At 45.6% G+C, this 25,417-nt stretch overlaps 1 protein-coding gene and 1 long non-coding RNA gene across 4 annotated transcripts in view; one reads left to right on the top strand and one right to left on the bottom strand.

Moving 5' to 3' along the window:
* Window positions 1-24,558, top strand: part of LOC120899761 (serine-rich adhesin for platelets) — a 61,139-nt gene extending 36,581 nt beyond the window's left edge. Inside the window, exons 3-8 of one of the 2 annotated variants that reach the window (XM_040305954.1) lie at window positions 5,960-6,068; window positions 18,045-18,423; window positions 18,955-19,045; window positions 19,123-19,399; window positions 19,484-19,581; window positions 19,651-24,558. In XM_040305954.1, coding sequence (XP_040161888.1) covers window positions 5,960-6,068; window positions 18,045-18,423; window positions 18,955-19,045; window positions 19,123-19,399; window positions 19,484-19,581; window positions 19,651-22,695 — 3,999 coding nt within the window. In that variant the 3' untranslated portion in view covers window positions 22,696-24,558. Of the gene's footprint in view, window positions 1-5,959; window positions 6,069-18,044; window positions 18,424-18,506; window positions 18,797-18,954; window positions 19,046-19,122; window positions 19,400-19,483; window positions 19,582-19,650 lie in introns of those variants that run through there. The other variant, XM_040305956.1, reaches the window with a different exon arrangement.
* LOC120899762 lies at window positions 6,613-17,823 on the bottom strand. Of its 2 annotated transcripts, none has more exons than XR_005739096.1 (3): window positions 17,716-17,823; window positions 7,741-7,891; window positions 6,613-7,682 (listed from the first exon to the last, which is right to left on the bottom strand). It is a non-coding gene; the product is annotated as an uncharacterized LOC120899762 (long non-coding RNA). The 2 variants fall into 2 exon arrangements; XR_005739095.1 differs by lacking the exon at window positions 17,716-17,823 and adding an exon at window positions 10,220-10,525.
* Window positions 24,559-25,417: the final 859 nt, after the last annotated feature.

Consider the following 25,417-nt stretch of genomic DNA (forward strand, 5'->3'; position numbering starts at 1 on the left):
GAGATTTACTGAATTTCCATCATGCGATCATTAAGAGATGTCTTGACAATTGCTGGACAGCTGAACGTATGATAGGAACGTTGGGGATGGTTGATGTTATTTTGCACTCAATTGTGGGACAAACCTGCAAGTCTTAGAGGTTTTAATAATTTTTCCTTGCAAACATAGTTCAAAACTCCAATTTAATACCTTATTTTCTATTTTGATTTTGCTGTAAACTCAATACCATACAAATGGTAGCATTTTTTTTGCAAACAAGTCAACGTCATTCGTTTATCAAATTAACAAACAAAAATCAAATCCACCAAATATTGACCGTTTCGTAAATGTTTTGCAATAAAAAACGACACCAAATCCTCTTACCATCTATCGCAAGTGTTGCCATTTCGTTAACCATAACTGCTGCGATTGTGCAATCACGCTTTACCTAATCTTTTAATAGGATACTATGGGTTGCTCCTTAGCAGGAGCGGGGAGAGGGGGAGGGGCAAAAAGGAACCAGATTATCATAACTTTTGCGTCAACCTTATGGAACCACTTTTCGTAGTTGACAAGTTATTAGACCTCCACTCGCCGCTACCCTGCGTCAGAGCGCTTTGCATTCACTAGCACACAAAACGCCACCACCACCGTAGTTTGTTCGGCTTCCCGGTTTTAGATCAAGCACGGCGAGCACCTCCCTTGCCGGTTGTTTTCGTCGCAAACGTTACTCTAACGCCCCGTGTAACGTGGCTGCGGGGGACGCCTGCAATAAATAATGGTGGTACTCTACACTCCGGGCCTGAAGCTTCGCTCGCTGCGCTACTACACCTGATCGAATAGGAAGAACTGCTGTGTGAATCATACCACTCCCCATATCAGGTCCTCACTGCCCGCTCATGCTGGCCCTTCCAATTAGATCGGAGGCACTACATGCGGACGGTGCAATTCGCATCAACGTCCACCGGCGGCAACCCACGGCAGCAACGGCACTAAATCCTCATCGCACGCCGCTTGCTGCGATTCTCAGCGTGGAGCAGTGGAGGGCGCGGGCTTTAGTCTCCTAGACTTTCCGATCGCGCGAGGGCGATTTTTGCGTAATAGCTGAGAGCGCCGCCACTGTCAGGCCATTTCCCTTTTTGCAATCGCGTTCTTCCGCATTTTCAACGTGTGCACTATTACGGCGCTTTTCCCGAGGGGGCCTGCATTTTACCTGCTCTGCATGGTGCAAGATAACATGGGAGGAAACCCGTTCATCGCCGCCCCGTCGGAGCATCGGAACACGGATAGTTTCGGAAAAGAAAACGACACGGAGAAGGCGAAAGAAAAGAAGGCGCGCGACCGAAGCTCAAGTATTGGAACGGGATTAGCATGTTTTTATTACATCTTGCTGGTTTGCCAGGGTAGGCGCGAACCTGGTAAAAACTCGTTTGCTTCGGGTGCACTTTCGATTTTGAATATTTTTGAACGATAAAATGTGCTGTTTGTTCGCCGCAGGGGGGGGGGGGGGAGGGAGGAATGTTTAATGTAAGCTGTTAACTTGGACACAGAGTGAAAGCTTATTCTAGTGGTATGATTTATTATCGAGCTGAATCGCGCTTGTTAGGGTTAGTTAAGGAAGTATTGTTAAGACTTGTTTTTTTAATGGTGTTCACTGATGTTCGTTACACTTTCGGTTTTATCTTGTATTTTCTCTTCTGGAGTTTTGTAAGTAAGAGTAAATAATCTTTTCTTTTTTGTAACATTTGTATGCGTCATTGAAGGAGCATCATCCATGTTTTTTTTAAATGTTTTTTTTTACATGATTTTCTAATATATCATACCTTTGCCAAGAAAGTTAGCTATTTAAATGTTGACGTTACGCAACCACACAAACGGCGACGCTCATGTATCTGCCCCGTGTTTTCCTTCGCCCACGACACACGAGCATTACCCAACAGCGCCTAACTGAAGCACGAAAGATCAATAAATGGCGCTTCCTTATTTGAAATATCATTCCCGGCCACACAGACACAGAATGACAAAAACGGTTTGTGTATTTCCTCCCGAGCGCTCGATGGCGTCAAATGGCGCTTTTGTATGTACCCCTCCAGCCGGACGATGCCTTGGGATGTCCTGCGGCAAGAAGCAACAAAAATAGGTTTATTTTTCTATTTTTGAACGGTACACACCAAAGAAAACAGAAACTAAACGGTTAAACGAAAGAGAAACGCCGTTCGAAGGCATACATTACACAATGTGCGCGCCATCGATCCCGTTAGAGCACGTGAAGTGGGGGACGAGCAGCCCTTGGGGAGGAATCGCGCGAAATGGAGTAGTTGTAGCACCCGCCGGAGCTTTCTGTATAGGAGATCCGCGACGGGTCGACGGCCATCCCCAACAACATGGTCGACGGTTTGGCGCTATGGAAGTAAAGGTTAATTTCATTACTCGAGCGAAACACCCCCTGCAATCGGTGTGTGTACGGTATGGCAAGATTTCTCGAGACTCTGAAGGTGTATAAGTGTTTGTGGTGGTGGCATGATGTCCCTACTATGCGAGGACTGCAAACGGGGGATGATAAATTACCTCCCCGCGCACAAAGTAGTGCATGGCCAAAGCGATGGTGATGGGTGACGAGGGAGAGAAGTTTGCTAACGCTCTGACCAGGTGAGGGATAGAAGTGCAACAGAAGTGCATAACCGGTAGATGGGAGCCCGGAGTGGGAATAGCGCCCGATTGGAGGGTGTGAGGACTTAGAGACATTGGCGCCAGTATGTCTTAGTGAAAGGTCAGCGAGATGTAATAGCTGTGTTTCGCAAATTGATTAAAGTGGGAGAAGAATTCCGCACCGACGGAAATGGGGTGCTGCTGCTAATCTACAATCAAGCTTTGAGATAGATACGAATAGTAATACTTTCATCGGTTGAATTGCGGTGTTTAATAAGGCGGTAAATGGAGAGGGGCTGGCTGTGGGATGTTATTTTATATTCTTTTTTCATTTATCAATTGATTTCACGTAAGAGATATGTCATGATGGATAAAACACACATTTCCCATTAAGAAGTTATCGTTAAATGGCATTATGAGTGTTTTAAAAGTAGTGGACCACATACATATGATGATGTTTCAGAAACATAAATTTACCTCATATATTTCTTGTTTTTGTGATTGAGTCGAGAACTTCACCCATTACCTGTCGTGTGCTAGTTTGACTGCATGCGTCCGGCACCATCCAGCTCATGTCCGCATGGGCAGGATATATTCTATAAAAGTCATGGTGGATTAAACACATTTAAGTTAACGTTTCTTAATGCAATTTCAAATAGATGTTTAGAGTCAATTAGAACTATTATAAATCCAATTTTAATATCTAGGATATTCTTATCTGTAAGTCATAAGCTTTTTGCACTTATCTTGCCGCAGATAGACTGAAAATGCTTCAAACATAAGTAGTTTTAATTTAATTATTCGTTTATACCTTGCACAACGCTTTCCTCGCTCAATATCGCTCCATAATAACCAACAATTTTGGATTGTTCAGAAGCTCTTTTAATATGTTATGAATTTTAATGTACTCATTACACGTTTTTCCATATGTTTGCAACTCATTTTTGATACCATTAGAGCATTGTTATGTTTGCATATTTTCAACCCACACATACGCCCCCCGTGTACATCTTTCTTTCTGTTCGTCCTCTCTTTTGTGATTTTCTTTCCCTGGATGCCTTGCGCTCTCCAAAATGCTGCAGCCACCGTGCACAAAAATGAAAAAAAAAAACAGTTGATAAGATTTGCCATTTTCCAACAATTAAATGTAATGGCGATAGCCGTTGTTAAGGCTCAGTTAGCAATCGGATTAATTTAAATCATCACACCAGATTGGCACCACCATGATGATGAGTGAGCGCACGCGAATCGCGCGTTGGTGGAACGGGGATACCTGATGCGCACAATTTTGCCATCCTTACCCTCGCTTTGCCGTGCGCGTCGTTGGTTAGCCTTGGAAAAGGCCCCACACGACCGCACGAATGGTGTCGGTTTCACTCTTTTAAGCAGGCAACACATACAGCGCAAACCAACTAAAAAAAAACAACAACAACATCATCTATTTCATAGCTCTCAAATTCATAGCTTTGCTGGGGCTTGGGTTTGTTGCTTGGTGCAAAAAAAAGATATATGCGCGAGACGCGAGCAGTATTACTACCCCTCTTCAGTGCAATACCAAAATAGGCTCCGTCTTTCTCTCTCTCCCCTCGACTTACGGTGCAAACTGGAGCGGAAAACCATCGTTACCTACTGATCTACCACCACACCTTCTGGTCTGATTGGTGGCTCATTTCACTGTCAATTGTTGTGCCGCTTTCCCAGCCCGATCTGAGACGCCTTTTTTATTATTTACTGACGCCCTCTGTCTGTCTGTCGGAAGATGACGGATGCTTACGATATTAGCTCATTTTTCCCATATCTCTTCCGATCGCTGCGGAAGCGGTTTTGCGATCAAAGGTACAAGGTTGTCATATGTTTAGCATTTATTAATACACGAACGTTATACATTACATATTAATTGTTTTGTTTGGTTTCTCTTTTTTTGCAGGTAATATTTTTCATCTACAAATTGATCACGTGAGATCACGTGTGCGGCGAGGATACGTGAAACTGAATCGAAGGAAGGATCTGCAAAATGGTTGACATACTACAAAACACGAACATTTATTCACCTGTTTCCTCTCCATTTTCCACCCACTGTTTAATGTACACAATGTTTTTTCTCCCACTGTACTACCCTTTTTCTTCCTCACCGAGTGTTTCCACCGATTCACCTTCCCCGATTGGCGTGTATGAGTGATAACCTAGTTATTGTGTGTATTTTATCCCTCTCTTATTCTCTTCCTCTCTAACGCTCTCTTTACATGCTTCTGTGTTTAAAACTCGATGCGTGAGTACATTTAACAAATCAAGCGTTTTGAATCTAATTCAAGTTCAAGTTTTTTCGATGTTTATTTGATGCTTCTTTTTGTTTGTTAGAGTTTTAAATGATTAGAAATATAAACTATTTTTTTGATAAAATTTTTCTTTCTGATTTCATATTGGCTTTTCTACGTTCAAGTAATATAATTTTTCATACTCAAAGCATGTTTTATTTAATATTTTCATATCGATGATTACCTTATTTACAAAATTTTCAAATATTGCCGTTTATTCGTAACATCAAATGTACAAATAAAAACCATAAATTAAAGTACCAAATTGTAATAAAAATCTTCAACATGTTGCATACCGTAGAACGTTTTGTTATGTTTCGAAAAAGAATCTATTATTTATCAGTCATACACTGATAGCCTCTAAGTCTGCGACGTGCATTATCCCATTGCTTATCAGCTACATTTTCCTTCCATCCTCCTTTCTATGCTTCATTGATGTCTGTCACAAATGTCTGACTTGCTCAAAACAAAGCACTGCATTCCACAGACCCAATCGCTATCGCAGTTTTGCATTTCCTCGTTCCGTTTGCAGCGATGTCACTGCGCATTTACGGTCACAAACCGGCATCGCCATGAATCAACTGCGCCGCAAGGTTCTTTCCGTTGGGTTTCTTTGGCCTGCCCGCCTAGTCACGCTGCATGAGCATTAACTTTCTCATATCAATAAACTGCATACGTTCGAGTGCGTCTCGCTTGGAATTGTTTTACCCTTCGCGGCGAAGAGAACCTTGCCGCGGTTGACCGTCCGGAGCATCACCCCTAGAATGGATTTGTTCTAAATTGACCTTATCAATCAAACACTCCGACTAGCATGGTATTCCACTTAGCTGTCGCTTTGATACCGCATGATATCACCCAAACACACACAGGAACACGCACAATCACACCCGTTTCTTGCTTTTTTTTACGATTCGGGATAACTTAGAAATTTACACACGCGCGTCGTTTAGAGCGTTGCCGGCCGACAGCCCCAAGCGTTCGCAGTTCTGATCGTTCCGTTTTGTTCCTTTCCACAGATGTCAGCGGGTTTGATGTCGTGTGTGCGGGAAAACTCGCCACCACTGGAAAGCGCTCCCGCACAAGTGCCAGACATACCGATCACGATCACCACACCGGAAACAGCAGGTAAGTTTAAACTAAAATATAATTAAGCTTGCATTTACAAAACACGCTGCTGCGCGAGTAAATCTTCTCTCATATTGATAGAAGATTTAAAACTTTTAAATATCATAAGTCCTACGGACTTGCCACTGTGCAAGCTGGCTTTTGTTGTCGACGCCACCTGGTGGTGAGGGACTGAACTGTCCGTTGTTTTCTACTCAAAAGCTACAGCCAAGCGAAGGCTACGCAGGCGGAATAGTGTACTGCGGAATGCATAACCTCAGGGGTTTAAGTTTGCAGCCTGGGTGTAGGCAAACGACTAAACTGAAACTCTGTTTGCGAACTTCACGTTGCGTAGTTTAATAAAATTGGATTTTCAGCTACTTAATTGATTTAACAAATAAAATTGATCAATGATTTAAAAGAAAACACCATTTGGTGTTTTTATTAGCAAATTTTTGGTATACAGTGAAATAATTTAAAACAAAATAATAAAGATTCAGGCGACGAACCCACTTATTTGCTAGGGAATTGATTTTTTGTTAACTTTACCTAGTTGAACATTTATTGTCACATAAATTGTAGCTCAAAGATGTACTGTATGATTATTCATTATGTTTAATTCATACAACTAGTGACGATTAACCAAATAAGACAAATTAGCTTGTAATTTTAACCGAAAAATTAAATAAATCGAATAATAAACATTCAGCGCCCTCATACCAATTGCAAAACTACGCAATTCCAAGCTCCACTGCTCCTTACAAATCATCCAACTCTCTCAACCTCACTCTCTACGTTTTTGCTCGCTTACTCATCCGTAACCTTTTTCAACACCCATGTTTTCCAAAGTGCGCACTGTTGAGCACTGCTCGGCACGGCAAAACCAGTGCAAATGTGAAATATCAATTTTTCTATCATGTCCTTGCGGCCTTCGAAATGCCCCAGTCCAGTGAAGAACGCCCTCCCCGAAATGAAGCCGTACCGAAGCTACACAGTTTCGCACAGCGCCTTTACGCATGTACAGTGTTTTCGTCATACATAAAAGAGCAGTGCTTGCAATGGGGATGAGGAGGAGGTGGTACGAAAAACGGCTACACCTTACCGGCAGCAGCATACACCTTTATGGGGCGCCGTACATGGTAGGCACACATGAGGGGCACACTAAACAGTAACACAATGACGGAGCAGCCGCTGAAGCAATGGGCGGGAGTGGAAAACGTGCACTAAAATTAATCAGCACGTGCACTGGCAAGCGAGCGCTCCAAGCCTGAAGTGGAGCAGTTTTCAATTGAACAAATCCCAAAAATCATGTACCCAATGTGAGGTTACCACTGCCAGCGCATCACGGCATAAAACCCAACCCCAATGAAGGTAGCGTTTCTTCTACTTTTGGAGAAGCTAAAAGCACCACCCAAATGAGCTAGCCGAAGAAAAGGGTTTAAAACACATGGTGCTCCCTGTTTCAGTGTGTTGTTTTTTCTTTTTCGGGCGTGTGTATGGAGAACTCCGGTTACAAGACCGATGTTAAACGGTCGATTTCGAGCACTGACGCGCGCCTCCGGTGCCAAACTGCCGCAATCCGTCTAACGGGGCTCGTCGGGAGGGTCGCGTTTACGAACGAGCTTTAACGATAGTCTTTAAGACGGAATAGTGGTTTGTTATTGTTTTTTTTTTGTCCGTTCCCTTTTCTTACCTCATTTTGTCTGGCTCCATGCGGGAGCAGTTTCAGCTGTTTTGCCTAGAGACGAGGTCATGGATTTTAGGGAAGTTGTACAACTCTCCAGACGACGGACATGTTGGGCGGTGGAAGGAATTTTGGCATACGAGTTGAGCAAAACAAGAAACTGGAAATAAAAATGAGTGATGGGTGGATAGAGAAATAGAGAAATACACGACACAAGCAAAGCAAAACGACTCCAAACAGTCAACAAAGTAGAGCGAAGCTTTATACTTTTATTGGACACTGTTCGGGGGGAAGTGAAAAAAGCAACACGGAGTGATTAGCAAATGTGGAGCAAAAGGTGATAACCGAGGGGCAAAAAGTTACAGTGGACAGGTTTTGTAGTTGACAGTTGGTCAGTCGGACAGGGAACATAGTAGCAAGAGGTCAAAGAAGCTGTAAAACCATACGGCAGGAAAGCGTTCATCGGTCACATCCGGTTTGTCCGGAGATGTTGTGGTAAGCAGCAGCATAATAATCCTTGCCGTGTCATGTTCACTCATGCCCGATTACGTCAGCACGCAGCATAATCGCGCACATCACGCGTTAAACGGACACGGAAGCAATGCGTCTGAGCGTGCGTGCGTGTGATAAGACTTTCCCAGCCACCGAACGCCGGTGAACGCTTTCCCCGACGCTGATGCGCATCGAACTTTGATTTCGATTTCGAACGCCACCAAACTTGTCGATAATGAAGAATCGAACCTGACCGGAGCAGCCGTTTTTAGTGTGAACGTCCGCCAAAAACGTGTGGCATTTGGATGGTGTGTTGAACATTGGAGCAGCTCACACAATATGACGTTGATGAGTAAAGAAGAGGATGGATAAATAAGAGTTTTTTTCTTTGAGTGGAAAACCATCCACATTGATTGAGCGCACGATCTCACCCCGCGGGAGCGGGAGATGACTCCTTAAATGAGGTATAATTATTTGGAATCTAATGGGCAGTCAGTGGTGGTGCGTTGCTTTCTTTTTCGGTGGTTGGGATGATGGCCCAAGATGCAGCTAGAAAGATGCAAGTACAAAACACATTGCGCTGTCTTGTCGCTGTATTTGCCTATCACCGGGTGAATCCGTTTCGTTATCATTCGATCGATTCGACGCGATCGACACCCGAACCAATCAACCCTATCGCTACCTACCTTGGTCAGCGTTAACTCAGTCTCTGTCTGTGCATGCATTTCGCACCCACAGACAAAGCCACGTGTGAAAGCAGCTCCATCCGCGGCTGTCCAATTTTCCTCAGCTCGGCATCATGAAAAAACCAACCCACTCTTTGTAGCCTTTTTGTGCAGACGTCAAATTTGTTTTTTAATGCACTGAAAGAAGCTGCTTTCCGATGTATGAAGCAGGTAATGCATTTTGCCTTCGATTTCCGCCACCGGAAAAGGTCAATCGAGGTGAAGGCCCCCCCACCTCCCGCCAATTTGGACAAGTGAGGATGTGGATTTTAATTTTTCGCGCCAATTGACGTGCGAAAAAAGATGCACTTTCGAGGCTTGTATTTGATGTTGTTTTTTTTCTTATGTGTGCAATTTTTTTGGGATGTGGTGTGAGTGAAAGTGAAGTATTGTTCAGGGTGTAGAATTAGTGGTAGATGGAGTTTTTTTGGTAGAAATTGATTTTTAATTTCAATGTATGAGATCTCAGAGACGAAAAATAAATCAAATTAAAACGAAAGTTGAGAATGGTTATTATTTTTATGTATTTTCCATGTGTTTCTATCTGTGTAGAACTAAGTTTATTTTATACATGAAAGATAATAAAGTCTGTTTTGACTTTGACGTACTTTTGATTTTTATTTAGTATTGAAAAGATAATTTCAATTTCAAAGAATTCAATTGATCTTAGGATTTTTCCAAACATCCTACGATAGATTTGAACTCGCCATCTGTGGTGTACAATAACTTGTGTATAGCCGCAGCACCATGAGGTACTCACCACTTTGGTGAGTTTAATTCGGATAGTTAAACGTAAAGGTTATGTGATGTGATGAATTCGTTTGATTGGGCTTGTAAATGGTCATAATGTGATAAAAAAAAACATAAAATATCCCTTATTCACTATTTTCAATCGTAAAAACTTTAAATTGAATTAATTTCTATATTTGCACAAACGATTAATAACAATAATGAAAAAATGACTTATAAGTTGAATAAATGAAAAGAAATGAGCATCAAGCAAATTTAATGAGCATCAAAAACAAGCTAAAACTTATCCATTAATACCGCTATAATAAACCAGGTTCAAGTTGCGAGCAAACAAGAATGCTTTTTAGATGCGATTCGCGATTTGCGATATGCGTGCATGAGCTCGTGCTCAATCAATTTGTTTGCATTAGCGATTTGCATCCGAAAGTGCAAAGCAATAAACGACGTAAAAACATCACGCACACACACGCGCGGCACCCACTAAAAGCCACCCCAGCCAGCGCACTTGTAAATACACTAACCGTTGCCTTTAAAGTCGAAGATGATCTCACTGTGCGCTGTGTGGAAACTAAAGCTTGCCAACGAAAACCACCCCCATAACTACCCCATCTAACGAACTTCCACCTACGAACTTCGGAAGGCGCTTGGGTTGGAACACGTTCAGCCGCCCGATCTCGACCCACTGCACGCGGTGCTTACCCACGAACAGCGCGCGCCTGTTTACGCGAGAACGCCCGAGGTTGAGGGAGAAAAGGTTGCGGCGCGTGCACCATTGGCGGTTCGCGTGTTTGGCCGTCGCGGGCACCCCATTCATTGCTGTTTGACTACTTGCTTACAGCGGACGTGTGTGAGCAGTGCGGGCCGTGTTGCTGCCGTCACCGACCATCGAACAAGACGGTAGGGTACGCGCGCGTGGGGAGTTTGAGTTTTTCGTACTCCAAGTTACTCCAAAAAGAGTCGTGATCGCGATCTCAAGGCTAGTCCTAAACCTCGATAGCTCCATTCACGGCTCAGTGTCTGTGTGTCCGTGTCCTAGTGTGTGTGTATGTGTGAAAAGGTATCCATCGTTCGATCCGAATCAGTGCCGTAGTAGTATTGTTGTAAGGGTTTATGGGCTTCAAATCGTTTCCAAGCGGCGATAGCTCCGATAGCTCACTCTCCTTTTGACAGCTGTCAAACGTTAGTGATCTGTGGTGGATTTTTTGTTCGCTCACATCTCTCCCCTGATTAGTTGTGGTTGACGGAATTCAATTTGTGGTCTTGTGTGTATGGTTCTGCAGGCGTTGGGACGGGATAGCGTGCACCGTTTCCCATTCGATGAAGCATAACTGAGGCTCCTTTTTTGTGGAGTGTGTGCTTTCCTTTCCAAACGGCTGTGCAGTGTGTGGTTGTGGTGTATGTCTATTTGTGGCTGATGCGGGTGGTTCGTTCAAGGTGATTTGCCCAAGCCCTTAAAATACGGTGTGATGTGGGGTGTAGGGGGAAATATATGTTAGAAAACCATAACTATGTACGTGATGCCAGTGAAGGTTCTGTTTTGAATGTGTCCTTGGTGTTGAAATGTAGGCTTTATCGATTGCCTGCGTCATGGGTGATAAAAATAGGTGCCTTTATGTGATGTCTTTATATCTTTAAAGTAAAGCAAAAGACGTACTCCTCCTGATCGCACATTTGAAAGTGTCGGCCCACAGCCCATTTCGAGCGACGCAGTTTCCCGTGAAAATCTCCAACAAAGTCATGCCTTTCTTTGTACATTTTAGAATACGATTTAAAAAAAGAAACTACCATTTGTTACGCAGTCAAAGTGATTGTCGTGTTCCCTTTTTACACCGGCACAGGGTGAAGTTAAAAACGTCACACCGAACACAACAGCATATGAAAAAAAAACGAAGGAAAAACAGCTCCAAGCAGCACCAAGAGGTACACCATGCAAAATGTGCGAAGAAAATGAATAAAATTCCCGTGCACGAATCCCGAACGGTGTATGTGTGTGTGTGGGAAAGTGTGCCATCCGGCCATCATTCAATGATAATGATGTGAAAAGTTCCCAAAATGCTCGATCGTGGATTTTGTTGCTTCTCACGAACAGTGCGCCGGAGGAAGAAAAGTGCGAGTGAGCAGAATCTGATTTGGCGCAGAAGGGCGAACCGTGTCTATGATTATGTGTGTGGGGGTGTGTGTTTGTGAGTGAAGAAGGTGACGGGATGAGTGTGGGTTGGACCAGGGGAAACAGGGGCAACGGTAGTACAACTGACGCTAATTGTGCCCACAGCTGTGTCCCACCCCCGCAGCTAGGCTTTGGAGAAGGAATTAAATTAATTTTTTGTTGATTGTGATACCGCACAGTGCGATCGTGGCCCCACAGACAAACAGACATTAAAGAAGCTGATAAGCAAGGCCCCACTCTTTCCCCCTCTCTTTCTTCCAAACGACAGCATCCCTCTAAAGCTTGCTCCTCGTGAAGGGGGAAATTCCGGAGAAACCCCGAAACAAATCTTAACGTTTTTTTTTTTTAACAGGCACACGGTGTTTTGTTTTCTTCCCTTCTTCATGGGGATGCTGCCGTAAAAGCTGCTCGAATTGTACTCGAAAATAGTTGTACAAAGTAGCAAGCGGGTAGATAACGATAACCTCGAAAGAAAAAGGCCCCCCAAAACACCACTGCTCCGGAACGATTTAGCAAAATGATTAATGTGCACCCACGGTTTCTGCTCCCCCGTTTGGCTGCTCTCGCGCTTTTGGCCGCATATTTAACGAAAAGTGGGAAGAAACCGGCACCATTTGGGGTGGATGCACAAGCCTTCCGGGGTTGGGGAGTGAATTTGAGTTACGGTACGGGGAGGGCAGAAGAGAGGGTACGCTAATGGCAAATAGGACCGGTAGCCGCCGATTCGGGTGCTGCTGAACTACTGCCGGCAGCGCCTCCTAAACATGCTAAGGTTAAGGTTGCGCTTTCTTGTCTCATTTACTTATTTCTTCTTTCTTTTTGCGGGTTTTGCTCCCTTTTTCTCTGCGGGGTAGCGATTGTTGCAAAGTGTTTTGGCAAAACTCTACTCACCACAAATTCGTTCGTGAATACGAACTGTTTCCCCTTTTCTTTCTCTGCTCTTGTTTTTTTGGCTCTAGCGGTGGCCACCTTTTGGGCTGAATTTTTTGGGTGGAACCACCACCTCACTCACCTGGACCTGATTTATCACAAATCTCGGTTTAACGCCCCCTGGCTCAGTGTGTGTGTTAGTGTGTTTGTGGAAGGAAAATAATCATATAAAAAAACGTGTAAACACATAAACAAAGTGAAGTGCGGCGGATCCAACGATCGGAACACGATCACCTGTCCGTTTCGGTTTCGGACGCAATTCGGTTGGTGTTTTTGTGGCTTATCATCTTCCTTCTTTGCCTCCTCTGAAGGCAGTAGCTGAAGGAAGGAACTAACCAAAATTTATATAGAAAGGTACTAGTGAATCAGCCCACTTTCCAGTGCTAATAATCGTGCGTTATACTTTTTATTTGGGGTAGGAGCGGACCATGCCTAACTTTTGATGGTTTGTGATGGCGCTAATGCGTTGTGCGTCAAGGTCGCAGGGCTTTGCCCGCGGTGCTCGATTGATTGGTCGATTGATGGGTGGGTGAGTTTGGAAAATTTGAAATTTGATTGAGAAAGACAAATAAACACGCAATAACACAGCTCTCGGTGGGATGGAAGTGGTGCTCTTCAATTGTGCGAATCGATAAATAGAATCGAGCCTGAAACACTTGAATGGGCAGTAAGTGTTTACGCAGAGTGACAGAATGTTGTCAAGCACAAAGTGGTGCGAGAAATTGAGCTCTTATGTGATTTTATTGCGTTTTTGGGAACTTCTTACCTTTTTTTGGGGGAGTTGGAGATCATGGGGGTGAAATGGAAATCTTAAGAATATTGTTATAGTTCGGTTGGAAAAGAATACTTCACATTGTTGTTTTGACTCCGTATTTATAAAGTACAAGATACAGAAGGCTTTTTGGCTACAGATTAAGATCCAAAAATTGTGAAAAAATATTTCAAAATTATATGCAACATTATTGGTGCAAATTAAGGGACAAAATGGTCCACAAAATGAATGAGAAGGCTCTTAGGTCTCAACTAAATCCACTAGAAAGGCTGCTAGTTGACTAGCTCTAAAATTACGATCGGAGAATGGGAGGTGTAGATGAAGAGGATCTATATTTAAAAACATTGAAACATATTGAAATGCTTCTTTTGTACAAAAAACTACCATATATCAGGTTGTAAAAGGATTTAAAGTATTATTTCAGGCTTCAATTTAATTATTGATTTTACTAAAAATTGCGTGTATTGCAAGTTATTTCATAACGTTTTTCAAACTGTTTTTGGGGAGCATTTTGCCCCACATTGCCTTATAGAACAACCTGTTATTTGTCAAACATCAACAATCGATTTTCCTTCCTAAGAAGCACGTTTTTGATTTTTTGCAGCCATCCTCGGCTTCTACGAGAATTGCAACACTTACAAACCATGCCCAGTTATATCCCAAGGTGTCGATTGCACTTGTAAGCCCTCCCGGCTTAGCGCAAAACAAAAACAAAAGAAACCTTCCATCCTTCCCTGTGTGTAAGCCGGAAGGGAGCAGCTACTTTCGAATTTATGGTCCACACTTTTGACGGGCTGGTGTGGCGCCTCAGAAATTGAACGCATTCGCCACTTACGCGAAGGGTGGCCTCGTGCCCTTTACAAATCGCGCACGTGCACGTGATGATAGCCGGAGATGCATTTACACCACGCAAGGCAGGATCAGATAACGCGACATCTAATCAGAGTTTCTTTCCTCCCTTCGAACGCGCGTGTGTGTGTGTTGACGCAATTCGGCACGACTACGGTGAGAAGATGAGGATTATGTTTTATTATATTTTGCAAAAGTATAAACTGTCACCGCGTGCCGCTTGGGTTTATGGCCCGTAAACAAACTGGACACACAGGTGTTGGATGCTACAGGGCAAGAGACACACCATCGTTTTGGAATTTAAAATTCGCACAAACCTATAAACGGTTTGAAAAACAACGTGTTTTTGTTGCTTCTTACGAGGATTGCATTGCGATTAAGCGTATTGCAAATGGATGCGGTTTTTGGGCAAAATAAAACCTACTATCTCGCCTAGGTGTCAACTGTCATCCGTGACCGTTGTGTTTAATTATTTATCTTACTCGAACTGCTATCAAATTGTGTCTCCTTTATAGTTGCGGACCGTTTTATAAGTGACAACGTCTTGAATTATTGTTTCAGATGTGTCCCGTATCGTACAGATAGCGACGATAAGCACGCCAAAGCTACTTCCACCTTGTTGCCATGCGCTCATCCTCGATAAGATGAGCTTTCTTCCTTTGCTTTTTAATACGTTAATTGTTGTTTTATATAATTTAGCTATGATTGCGAAACCATTTGTTTTTGCGAATAGATGCCCCAATATCGCCCCAATCATCATCATGAGTGAATCCTATCATGGGGTTGTTTTTCTATAATTTTGTATATTTTTTTCAATCTCTCTCACTCTATGTCTCTACGTCTGTGCGCCGGTCTAGGGCACGCACGTGGCGCTTCGCATTTGAATGTTGGCAGCAAGCCATGGGTAATAGTTTTTTTTTGCAAACAAAATGGAACCAAAAAATATAATAAAAAAAACCTTAAAGAAAAGCGTACGCACGCCATTGGAAAATTGGACAATTGGACAATAGCTCCCCTTTAATAGTGGAGAGACCTAGAGCCACCCAGTGTAGCATCAAAGTTTCACCCGCCTCGACGGCTGCACGGGTAATGGTGGATTAATTTTGTTCCGAATCGCATCATTATCCATCGTGCACAGCCGCTGGTACTACGGTCGATATCATAAGCACAATAATAAAGAAAGAGCAACAGCAAAAAAAGAAGAGGAAATTGATAAAAAAAAGCTTTGGCCCCGGCGGTTGTCGGTCACTGCCTTCAGCACAAAAGGTAATAATCTTAATCACAATAATGTAAATAATTAACTTCCGCACAACCTTCGGCTCTTTTTTATCGCTTTCTGGGGCTCGCGGGTAGTGCGCAAACACAGTAGGTTATGTAGACACCGTCCTCACGTGTGGCACTCCAAGATGAGTGTGAGCCTTTGTTAGGATACTGTGGAGAAGCAGTTTTTGGTACATTAAATCGAAAAAGCTGCAGCAATAACTGCGACATTGCCTCCCAAAAAAACAAAAACACTAGCCCTGCTCCAGCTGAGTGCACACCGACCGTCTGTGGGTGGTTGTCTTTGCATAATTATAGCCTCACCACGCGTGCGTGTTCGCGGCACGGAGGTCAGAGTGTAAGCCAGAGTGTGGTAAAGTTGATGTACTTACCACTCTGTAGCGAACACCGTAGTTGGTAAGCCGTTTCGTCCGATCGGAAAAAGAGATATCCGTACCGTGCTACAGTAGTGCCGACAATATGGCAATGGTACCGAATTTCGGCGGTCTTGCCCCGTAATAGTGTGATGGACTGACTGCCTCTGCCGGTTTGCTCATCAACCTACATCGTAAAATGTGGAATATGAATGAACTGCTCTTGCGCTCGAAGAGGGTAAGCTGTATATAATGGTGCGTGTCTCGCGGAACTACTTCACTGCTGCAATCCACTGGTGTGTGACGACTGGCAGGGGGTGCCGACAAAGAGCTGACCAATGTGTTTGGCTGGCCGGAGGGTTTCGTTGGCGTTAATGACGATCATCCTGCCCGATCGGTAGGCGATTTATATTGACCATAGTTTTAACACCCACCAGTAGTAGCATGGAATGGGAAAATATTTATTGTTTGTCCGCGGTGTCCGGTTGCCATTCGCGGTGCGACATATTAAGGTGTGTGCACCGCCGATCACCGCCGATGACATGCACACTCTGTTTGGGTGACAGCTGATGTCACCCCCGTGATGTCGATGTTAGAAGGCAAACGGTGTTAAAAGGCTAGTGAGTAAATGCGCACTGGCGCAGATGATTCGAAGTGATGATGATGATGGTGATGTGATTCTGTTTACACGTTCTTCCTCCTTGCGAGTGGGAGTGGATGGGCTAGCATTTATGGTGATGAAGGTGTTGTTTTGAAGAATAGTCGGCCCTTCGTTGAAGGGTTCATTATGGTGTGGTGATTTGTTTTTGGCATTTTGTGGATAAATATTGATGCTATTTCGTAAAGAGAGTCATCAACGTAATTGCTTTACTCTCCTTGCAAGTGTTTTGCCTGGGAGGAAGGACGTAAGCTTGCGAATAAACATTCAATCAAAATAAAAAAAACGCTGTCAAACGATACTTCTTCTTCTCCTTAACAACTTCAAGGTTTCTGAGATAATACGAAGTTTTCCCCTTCCATGGTAGAATAATTATCTATTTGTCGTCGTATTGTTCCGGTCGATATGAGATTTGATCCCAAGAGCAGTATATTGTTTGTACAGTCACAAAACGCCCACACCACGGCACTCTTACAGCATCTCGACGTTAATAGCCCTATTTCAATGCCACTATCACAATCATAATACTACGCGAGCTTCTGTGTGGTTTAATTCTTATTTGCCAATAGCTCTACACTGCGAACTTTTACGTGAGCTCTGTGCAAATATTGCAGCTCAGCTGTGCCTTCTGTATTTGTGGGTGGAATACAAGCTCACCTCCTGACGTCATCCGTTTGTATTCAGCAAACAGACTTTGTTGGCATTGAATCGAATCGACAGCACCTAATTGGAGTGGCCGTCTACACAGAACGATCAGACTAGCCTCATACCTCATTGTTGATAACACGCACGGATATGTGTAGGCCATTGTAAAGATTGCACTATCACATATACACAGAAAGCGCCGATCTGCCGACGTTGTCTGATATATTAATGAGCCGTGCGCCGATAGGTAAACAATAGGGCAGGGCGGGAGAGAGAAAATATGCTTTATCTCTGCTGTAGATTGGTGCCGTACGGCGTTGAAGTTCCCACACGGAGCGCATCTACAATGATTTGAACCTTACCTCTCGTGCGCCACCCTTGTAGAAGAACAGTTGAGTACCATCCACACCGATAAACGGTGTATTGAATTTTGCAAACATTCATCTACCTCTTCAACCAATCGTGACTGGAGCGGTGAGCGAAACAATTACCTTAAAAGGCAGTGCTAACGTGCGCGCGCGTGCTCGTCTTATCTCATACTGGCACATACACAAACACACAGTGTTCCTGCTCCATTCTGTGCCCCTGGGACTATGGTTACCTCTCCACGACCTATCAGCCGACTCAGTTTATTGTGCACAATTTGATTTGTTTCTTATTTTGCTTTCCCTTGCGTCTTTCCACTCCACAGTACCCGCCACCAGCAGCAGCACCAACAGCGACACTACCAAGCGGAAACGGTTCCATCCACTGCGCAACCTACGGCGAATCTTCCGACGCCGCACCGTATCGGCAGCGGACCGTGCACCCGGCCAGCTCGGTGCGAAAGCCGCCGGCCCAACCCACATCCACTTCGCTACGCCCGGGTGTTCCACGACCGATGCGACGCTACCGCGCACCGGTTACCCGATCACGATTCGCAACGAGTCCGGCACGGCACCGGGTACTTCCCAGGGCGGGCCCGGTGGGTACTTCAAGCGCGAAACCTACCGGCTGCGCAACTCCGATGATCTAGACAAGGAGATGTCCGATTACCAGCGCAGCCTAAGCGAAGGTCGACTTGTGGATAGGTAAGTGATAAGCGTGGGGTACTCCAGAAGAACCGCGTGGTTATCTTGCGATTGTACCTCGGGGCCCCCGTGGATATCTTATCGCAGCAGTGACAGTCACAGAATCGGCAATCGGTGGGCTTTCAAGAGGACTCTGAATGTTGTCCCACTAGCTAAGCCAGTCTAGTGCCGTAGTCTATTGAGACAAGTAGTTGATAGCGTACTCGGGCGCGCGCCCGCCTGTTTCACGGTTTTTTACTTAGTGTTATCGTAAAACAATCACAACAACCGGGATTGATTTGTACGAGCAATCGAACGGGCCTTAAATGATCCAACTCGATAGAGCGCCGACCGTAGCGCTTCGGTATCGAACGCTGATAAACGGTGCCATAAAGTAAGTTTTGGAGCGTAGTTGTCTCCTCTAGTCCGTGGAGTGGAATTTGAAAGCTGATTGTTGGAGATTAGACTGTATTTGTTACCCGTGTTATGATTGTTAGTTGCACCGTTATCAGTATTGCTAATCGAACGTTTTCTGGTCCCTCCACATTGCAGTGACATAAGTCGCGATGGACTTTCACAGTCGCACGATAGCGTGTTCTCTGAATCGGCCGGTACGGCAAGCAGTCTATCGATCACGCTAAAGGTAAGATCTAATTAAAACTCCAGAAGAAGAGATAAGAAGGCATAAAAATCACATCTCTTTGCGTATATAAATTACAGAACGAGCTAGCAGACGTACTGCGTAAGCGAAGGAAAGACCGGCAGGGTGAAGTATCGGACGAAGATCTCGGCCTGCCGTTGAGCCCCATCACGCCCCAGCGCAAGGATCGCGGCATGAACAAGAGCGAAGGTTCGCTCAGCATACTGAGCATGACGAGCTCGGACCTGGACGACGACCGGTCCGCTTCGAACGCTAGCGGCCACAACCTGTTGCACCTGGATTCGTCCACCTCTGGCTCGATCAGTATGAATCGTTCAGAACATATGGATGAAAGTGGTAAGTAGTACAACCCCCACTAGGGTTATGTATGATACGAAAGGCCATACCTGAATGAATGTGTGTTCTCTACTTTCTCAACAGGTGACTCATCTAAGTTGAGCCATTCTGCCGCCAAACACAAACTTGCCGTACGACCAAAGAAAAAGGGCCCTACCCGTGCACGAACTCGCCCAAGAGAGGTAAGATAGAATAAGAGGGACAGTTTATGTCTGTAACAACTGATAACACATTCCCTGCCAATTTTCCAGTCAACCCTGTTGCCAGCGACGCCCGAAGTGAACGAGGAATCGTTGAAGTTGTCCTCCACCAACATCGCTTCCAGCTTTTCACCCACGAAGGAAGCGAACGAGAAGGCCCATTCGCTACCGTACGGCATTGTGCCACCGGGCACATCGACTCCACTCGCACCGAAATCGTCACCCGCCAAAGAGATTAGCACCTCGAAGCTATCGGTCGGCGATGCACCGGCGGTGACGGGCTCATCCATCTACGTCAATCGCAACATTTCCAAGAGCCATGAGTTTGAGCGTTCCGTCGATCATCATCATCTGACGGTGGAGGGTTCGGCTGTGCCGGTAGCCTCGCGCAAGGAAGACGATGGCTTCTTCAAGCGCATCCTGAACTACAGCTTCAAGAAGAAGAAGCACGAATCGGGCGCGAAAGAAGAGTCATCGCACTCGGTGACGGCTTCCCCACGCAAGGAAGACAACACGAGCAGCGTGTACATTAGCTCGGCCGATCCAGCTACTGTCGATTGTGTGCCAACGGAGCAGATCATGAAGCTATCGCTGGTTGTCGGTGAGCCGGAGCTGGGTGAGCTGAGCGGGTATAAGAAGATAAAGTCGGGTCCGGCCGCACGACAGCGCGTCTTCCCGAAAGATATCTTTACGGCTGAGGAGCAACAACTTCAGCAGCAGCAACAGCAGCAGCAGCATCAACAGCATACACAGCGCTACTCCTCTAATGTGGAGGTAAACAGACAGTCGGTTGCTTCGTCCGGCAGTGGCCATTCACTTACAGTCGGCGAAGCCAAGATGCCACTGCACAAGAGCGAAGAGTATCTCGTGTCCAAGACGCGCAAGTTCTCCGAGCGTAGTGTAGACGGTGGCGAAGGAGATGACGAAGAAAGCGATGGCCGCAAGTACGTTAGTCACGGCGAGCGGCTCAAAAGCCCGAAGGTGTACGGGTTGAGCTCGTACCAGCAAAAGCTGGCGAAAATCTCCATCTCGTCCCAACCGGCGGCGACGCCGGACGCGGCTAAGGATAGTCCAAGCAAGCGCGCCAAGTCGGTGGAAAAATCGAAAAGCTTCCGCACGTACACGACGGACGGTGTGTCGAATCAGCTGCAGGCGGGTGGCCACCAGGTGCCGAGCCTGCCGAACCTGAGCGCCTCGCTGTCGGTGGGAAACTTCTCGAGCAACAACTTCCTCGAGACGGAGCACAAGTTCTTCAGCATGACGGAGAACATGAACACGGGCAAGCAGCGGGTGTTTAAGGACTACATCAGCAATGCGGATGATGACGGTGAATCACGACACCTTTCGTCTAGTGCGTCGCTGCAAAAGTTTGAGATCAATGATAATAATCTGCTGAACCCGCGCGAAGAGTACTACGACCATCAGCCGAAGAGCATCGTGCTGACCACAAACACGCTGACGCCGCCGGAACCGACCAGCATACTGAACAAATCAAACCAGAACATCTCGCAGATTGAAGAGAACATTGACAAGCTAGTATCGTCGCAGTTTGTGAGCATCATCCGCAGCTCGGACGAGGGCAGCAGCAATGAGCGGCTGGATGATATCGGCGTCGGTGCCAATGTGCCCGAGTTCATGAAGATCCAGCTGAAGAACCGTGTGGAGGGTACGGGTCGACCGGCCAAGACGAGCAGCATCGTGTTGACGACCTCGCCAACTCCGGCTCCACCCACCTCACCCGCAATCGCTAGTCCCACTGCCAGTGCCGGGCAGTACCCCCAGCAGCCAGACGATGCCATAAAGCTGCAGCGACGGTTCAGCAACGAGAACATTGAGATTACAGAGTCGAAACCACCACTACCACCATCCGTGGTAGGACGCACCAGCCTGGAGCTGGGTATACCGAAGAGCCCGCCCGCCTTCCGCAAACAGGGCTCGGGTGGTGGTGCAGCTGTCGGAGATTTGGCCGGCAGCAAACGCAACTCGATGAATCTCTCGCAGGACCTGAGCGACGACCGGAAGGTAATACTGCAGCGCCGCACGTCCGTGACGGAGGAGAAGATCAAGTACGAGCGGCGGATATCGTCCTCGTCGGAGGACATTAAGTTCGAGAAGAAAAAGTCCACCTCGGAGGAGCTGCTGGAGAAGCGCAACAGCACCGGAAGCAATGGGACGGGCAATTCCAACTACAACAGTGGCTCGAGCAGTGGCGATGAGTTGGTGGTACTGCGGAAGAAGTTTATCGGTGGTGAGCGCGAAGGTGGAAAGGATAAGGATGGTACGCCTGAGTTGATGAAGGTGTTTGCACGGAGATCGCTGAAGTTGCGGTCGGATGATGACTACAAGGTGACGGAGAGTGGCAAACCGCTGTCGAGCATTGACAGTGACAAGGAGAATCAGTCGAGTGAGGAGAAGTTGGATAAGATCGGTCTGCAGCAGACAAAGCAGCAACAGCAGCAACAGCAGCAGCAACATGTCCAGCAACAGCCAGCCGAGCACATCTCCACCACACTCGTGCAGTCGGTGGCAATTGGAGCGCCCGTCACGAATGGATCACTGAAGAATGGAAGCAGCGTAGTAGAGCCTGCCGTACTGAAGAATGCTTCCAACGAGAATGGACCTGCAGCACCTGCCTCGGGAGAGCCTATCCTGCGGAAGAGTATCACCAGCAAACCGTTTGGCGTGCCGAACCGATTCGGCAATGCACCGAACGGTGGACAACCCCGCAATGCGACTTCCTTTGTGGAGGTGCGCAAGACCCTGCTGCCCAGTGCGACGGTCACTGTTGGGGTACCCGTCATCACCAACAACAACTTCGTCAAGTCATCGACCGCACAGGCACAGGGTGATGCGTGCGAGTCCACCACCGTCAGCAACAACAACACCATCAACACGAACCGCCATACGATCGCGTCACTGAACCAGCTCAACAGCGCCAACGGTGTCGGTGCCATCAACAACAACGCGGCGAATACGGCCACCATCATCGAGTCGGACGGTGGCAGCGGTGGCAACAATGGGGAGATTAACGAGTTCAAGGGCATCCTGCAGCGTCGGGCCGAGTGGGAAAAGCGAGCAAAGGAAGGCTTCAAGTAGGCCGGATTCATTACCAACCCTGTGTTATCAGCCCCCTCCCCCCACCGAGGAAGATGTGTGTCGCCCTTCCGGAAATTACCAGATCAGAGTTTGCGGTAGGTGAGTGATTGTTTTCGTAGGACCAAAATGCTTCTAGCCCAGTTCGTGTACTAGAGGTGGCAAGCTGCAGACACTAGAGTAGAGCACCTTCGCTGTTGTAGGATAGGAAGACGTAGGCAGAGGACGACATCGCAAAAGAAGCAGCGGGAATTTCATTTCCCCACTCGTCCAGTGATTTTCAATTTCGGCTTAGCTTACTTCACTTCCACATGTGTGTGTGTAGGAGCGCAATTACCGTAGATAAAAAAACGAAACACCACCATCATTGTTAGGATCTGAGGAGACAGCTTACGATTACATAGGACGCCTTGTTATGTCACGTTGAAGTTCTGTTGAAGTTCTGTTGATGTCGTTGAGATTTGAGAGAGGCTTTCAGAAGGTTCCAGCTCATTTTTTTGTGAGTAAGAATTTATGCGGGAGATGTGTTTGTGTGTATAGTCGTGGATCGGGTAGTCCGTACAAGAGTCGAGCAGAGCAGAACGCAGAGATTGTGGATTCCAAATTGTGATAGAAAACAAGTGTTGTATGTTAATTAAAGAAGAAGTTACACGGAATTGGAACATTTAGAGGAGAGGACTTGTTGGAAAGCATCCTATCAAGGGAAATGCTTCTGTACTTCTGTTTTTAAGCAGACGCAGATATGTTTCGTTTTTTACAGAGATTAACAACAAAGATGGCTCCATCTATATATATCGTAGCACTTAAGTATCGCATGATCTGTTCCGATCTGCTCGCAGAGAATGATATCCCGTTGCAATTACCTGTTTGAAGAGTTTAAACTAATTGGAATACGCTTTTGTTTTTTCTTTGTATATACAAATCGTTGATCTTCCTGAAGAATGAAGTCGGTCGGTGGAGTGGAGTCGTTTCTTCAAAAAATTTGCACTACTTTCGCTTAGAGAGTTAGTAACAAATAATCAGTGACAGGCACACTGTTCCCGATTTCCCTGAGCTTGGTTTGGTCCACTACGTGTCACCTATATGTGTATTTGTTAGCAGGTTTAGTAGTTAAGAATTCACATATATACACACGCATACACATTAAGCACGTTACTGTAGCCTAGAAGGATGAAAAAAAAACAAAACAGAAACCATAAAATATATAATATACTCTACGCTTTTACGACAATTATTAATGCTGCAGCAAAACAAATACAAAAAAAACCCCCAAACTACCACTAATTACCACCACTAGCCGTGGAATCGCGGAGTGTCCGTGTGTTAGTTAGGACGTTCGATAAGTTACAAGTGTAGCTGGAGTGTGTGCTGGGGGGAAACAAAACAGCAGCGGCTCAGTGCTCAATGAAACCGAAATCAAAAAAATATTATATTTCTTCAGATTAAGAAACAACCGAAACGAGTTTAGTAGAACACACATACACACTAGACACCCAGAGCGTTAGAGAAAAAATCGTTAGTACTTTCCACCTGAACGATATATTTTTATAGGTGTACGAGGCGAAGATAGCAAAATGGAAGAAACAAAGTACGGATATTTTTCTGTCACCGCTATCGCTCCTTCTTTGTTACTATTTTTTTACATTGTTAAGCAAACAACCCGCAGACGCGTACAATTGCGCGAAGGTTGACTACTCGCAGTGTACTACCATAAGCGTCGTAAAGTTTACTATTTGCATTGCGCGAAACAAATCAAAACCATCAAAACCCGTTTTTTCGATATCGATGTATATGTTTAGGCACTATAAAATAATAAAAAAACGAGAAATAAATGCAACTTCCTGAACGTAAATTCAGTAACATTAACCAAGTTGTTTGTGTTTTGCATCTGTTTGCAGTTACTACTCCACAATGGCTATTCTATGTAGTAGTTAGTGGGACTCGTATCATTCAACGCAACTATCGTTAGTCGCATATGTTGGCGTACTGTCACCGATGTCCGCAAACATGACAAACCACTTATGTTGAACGCGCGCATTAGGCGTTACATTCCAGTACTGCGAGCCCCATATGCATCGGCACATGGTTGTCCACATACCGCACCACTAATGGAAATCTCACTGATGTCACTGAACCGCCCTGGCTGGCCGGCCGGCTAAAAATACAAATGCTGGCCCGAATATACTCACCCTTCTTCCCGTATGACATTTTTCCTCGCTGCCCCGATGACATGTCCGCATGGTAATTAGTGCGTAACGCTTGTCCGCTTACACCAGCTCCCCTGGCCCCATCGCAAGATCGCATCGCGCAAACGGGCAAAAGTGGAAACGCAGCGCCTTGTATATTCTTGAGAAAATATGACCCACTGACAACATTTATTCGCGCGACACATTCGCACGATGACGTACGCGCGCCGTTGACTCATCGATGAAAGGGGCCTTAGGCTAGGGGGTTAGAATTTTGCCAATCGTACAGTACAAGCAGGACACTATTTGTGGAGGGTGAGTTCATTTCCTTTCCTCGTCTTTCCAGACGACTCGAGCCATTGGGACAAGCTTAATTTTTCGCGCTACTACCAATGAGTTAACGCAAATCGACCGTTCGAGCGTAATTAAGAGGAACCATATGGTGACGATTAGAATGCGGTTTGTCACCTGCATGGGTGGGGTGGGATTAAACTTCCACGAATCGGGGAAAAGGGAAGCTTATTCAAACCTTTAAATAT

The sequence above is a fragment of the Anopheles arabiensis genome, chromosome 3, assembly GCF_016920715.1.
Source record: "Anopheles arabiensis isolate DONGOLA chromosome 3, AaraD3, whole genome shotgun sequence".
Taxonomy (NCBI): Eukaryota; Metazoa; Arthropoda; class Insecta; order Diptera; family Culicidae; genus Anopheles; species Anopheles arabiensis.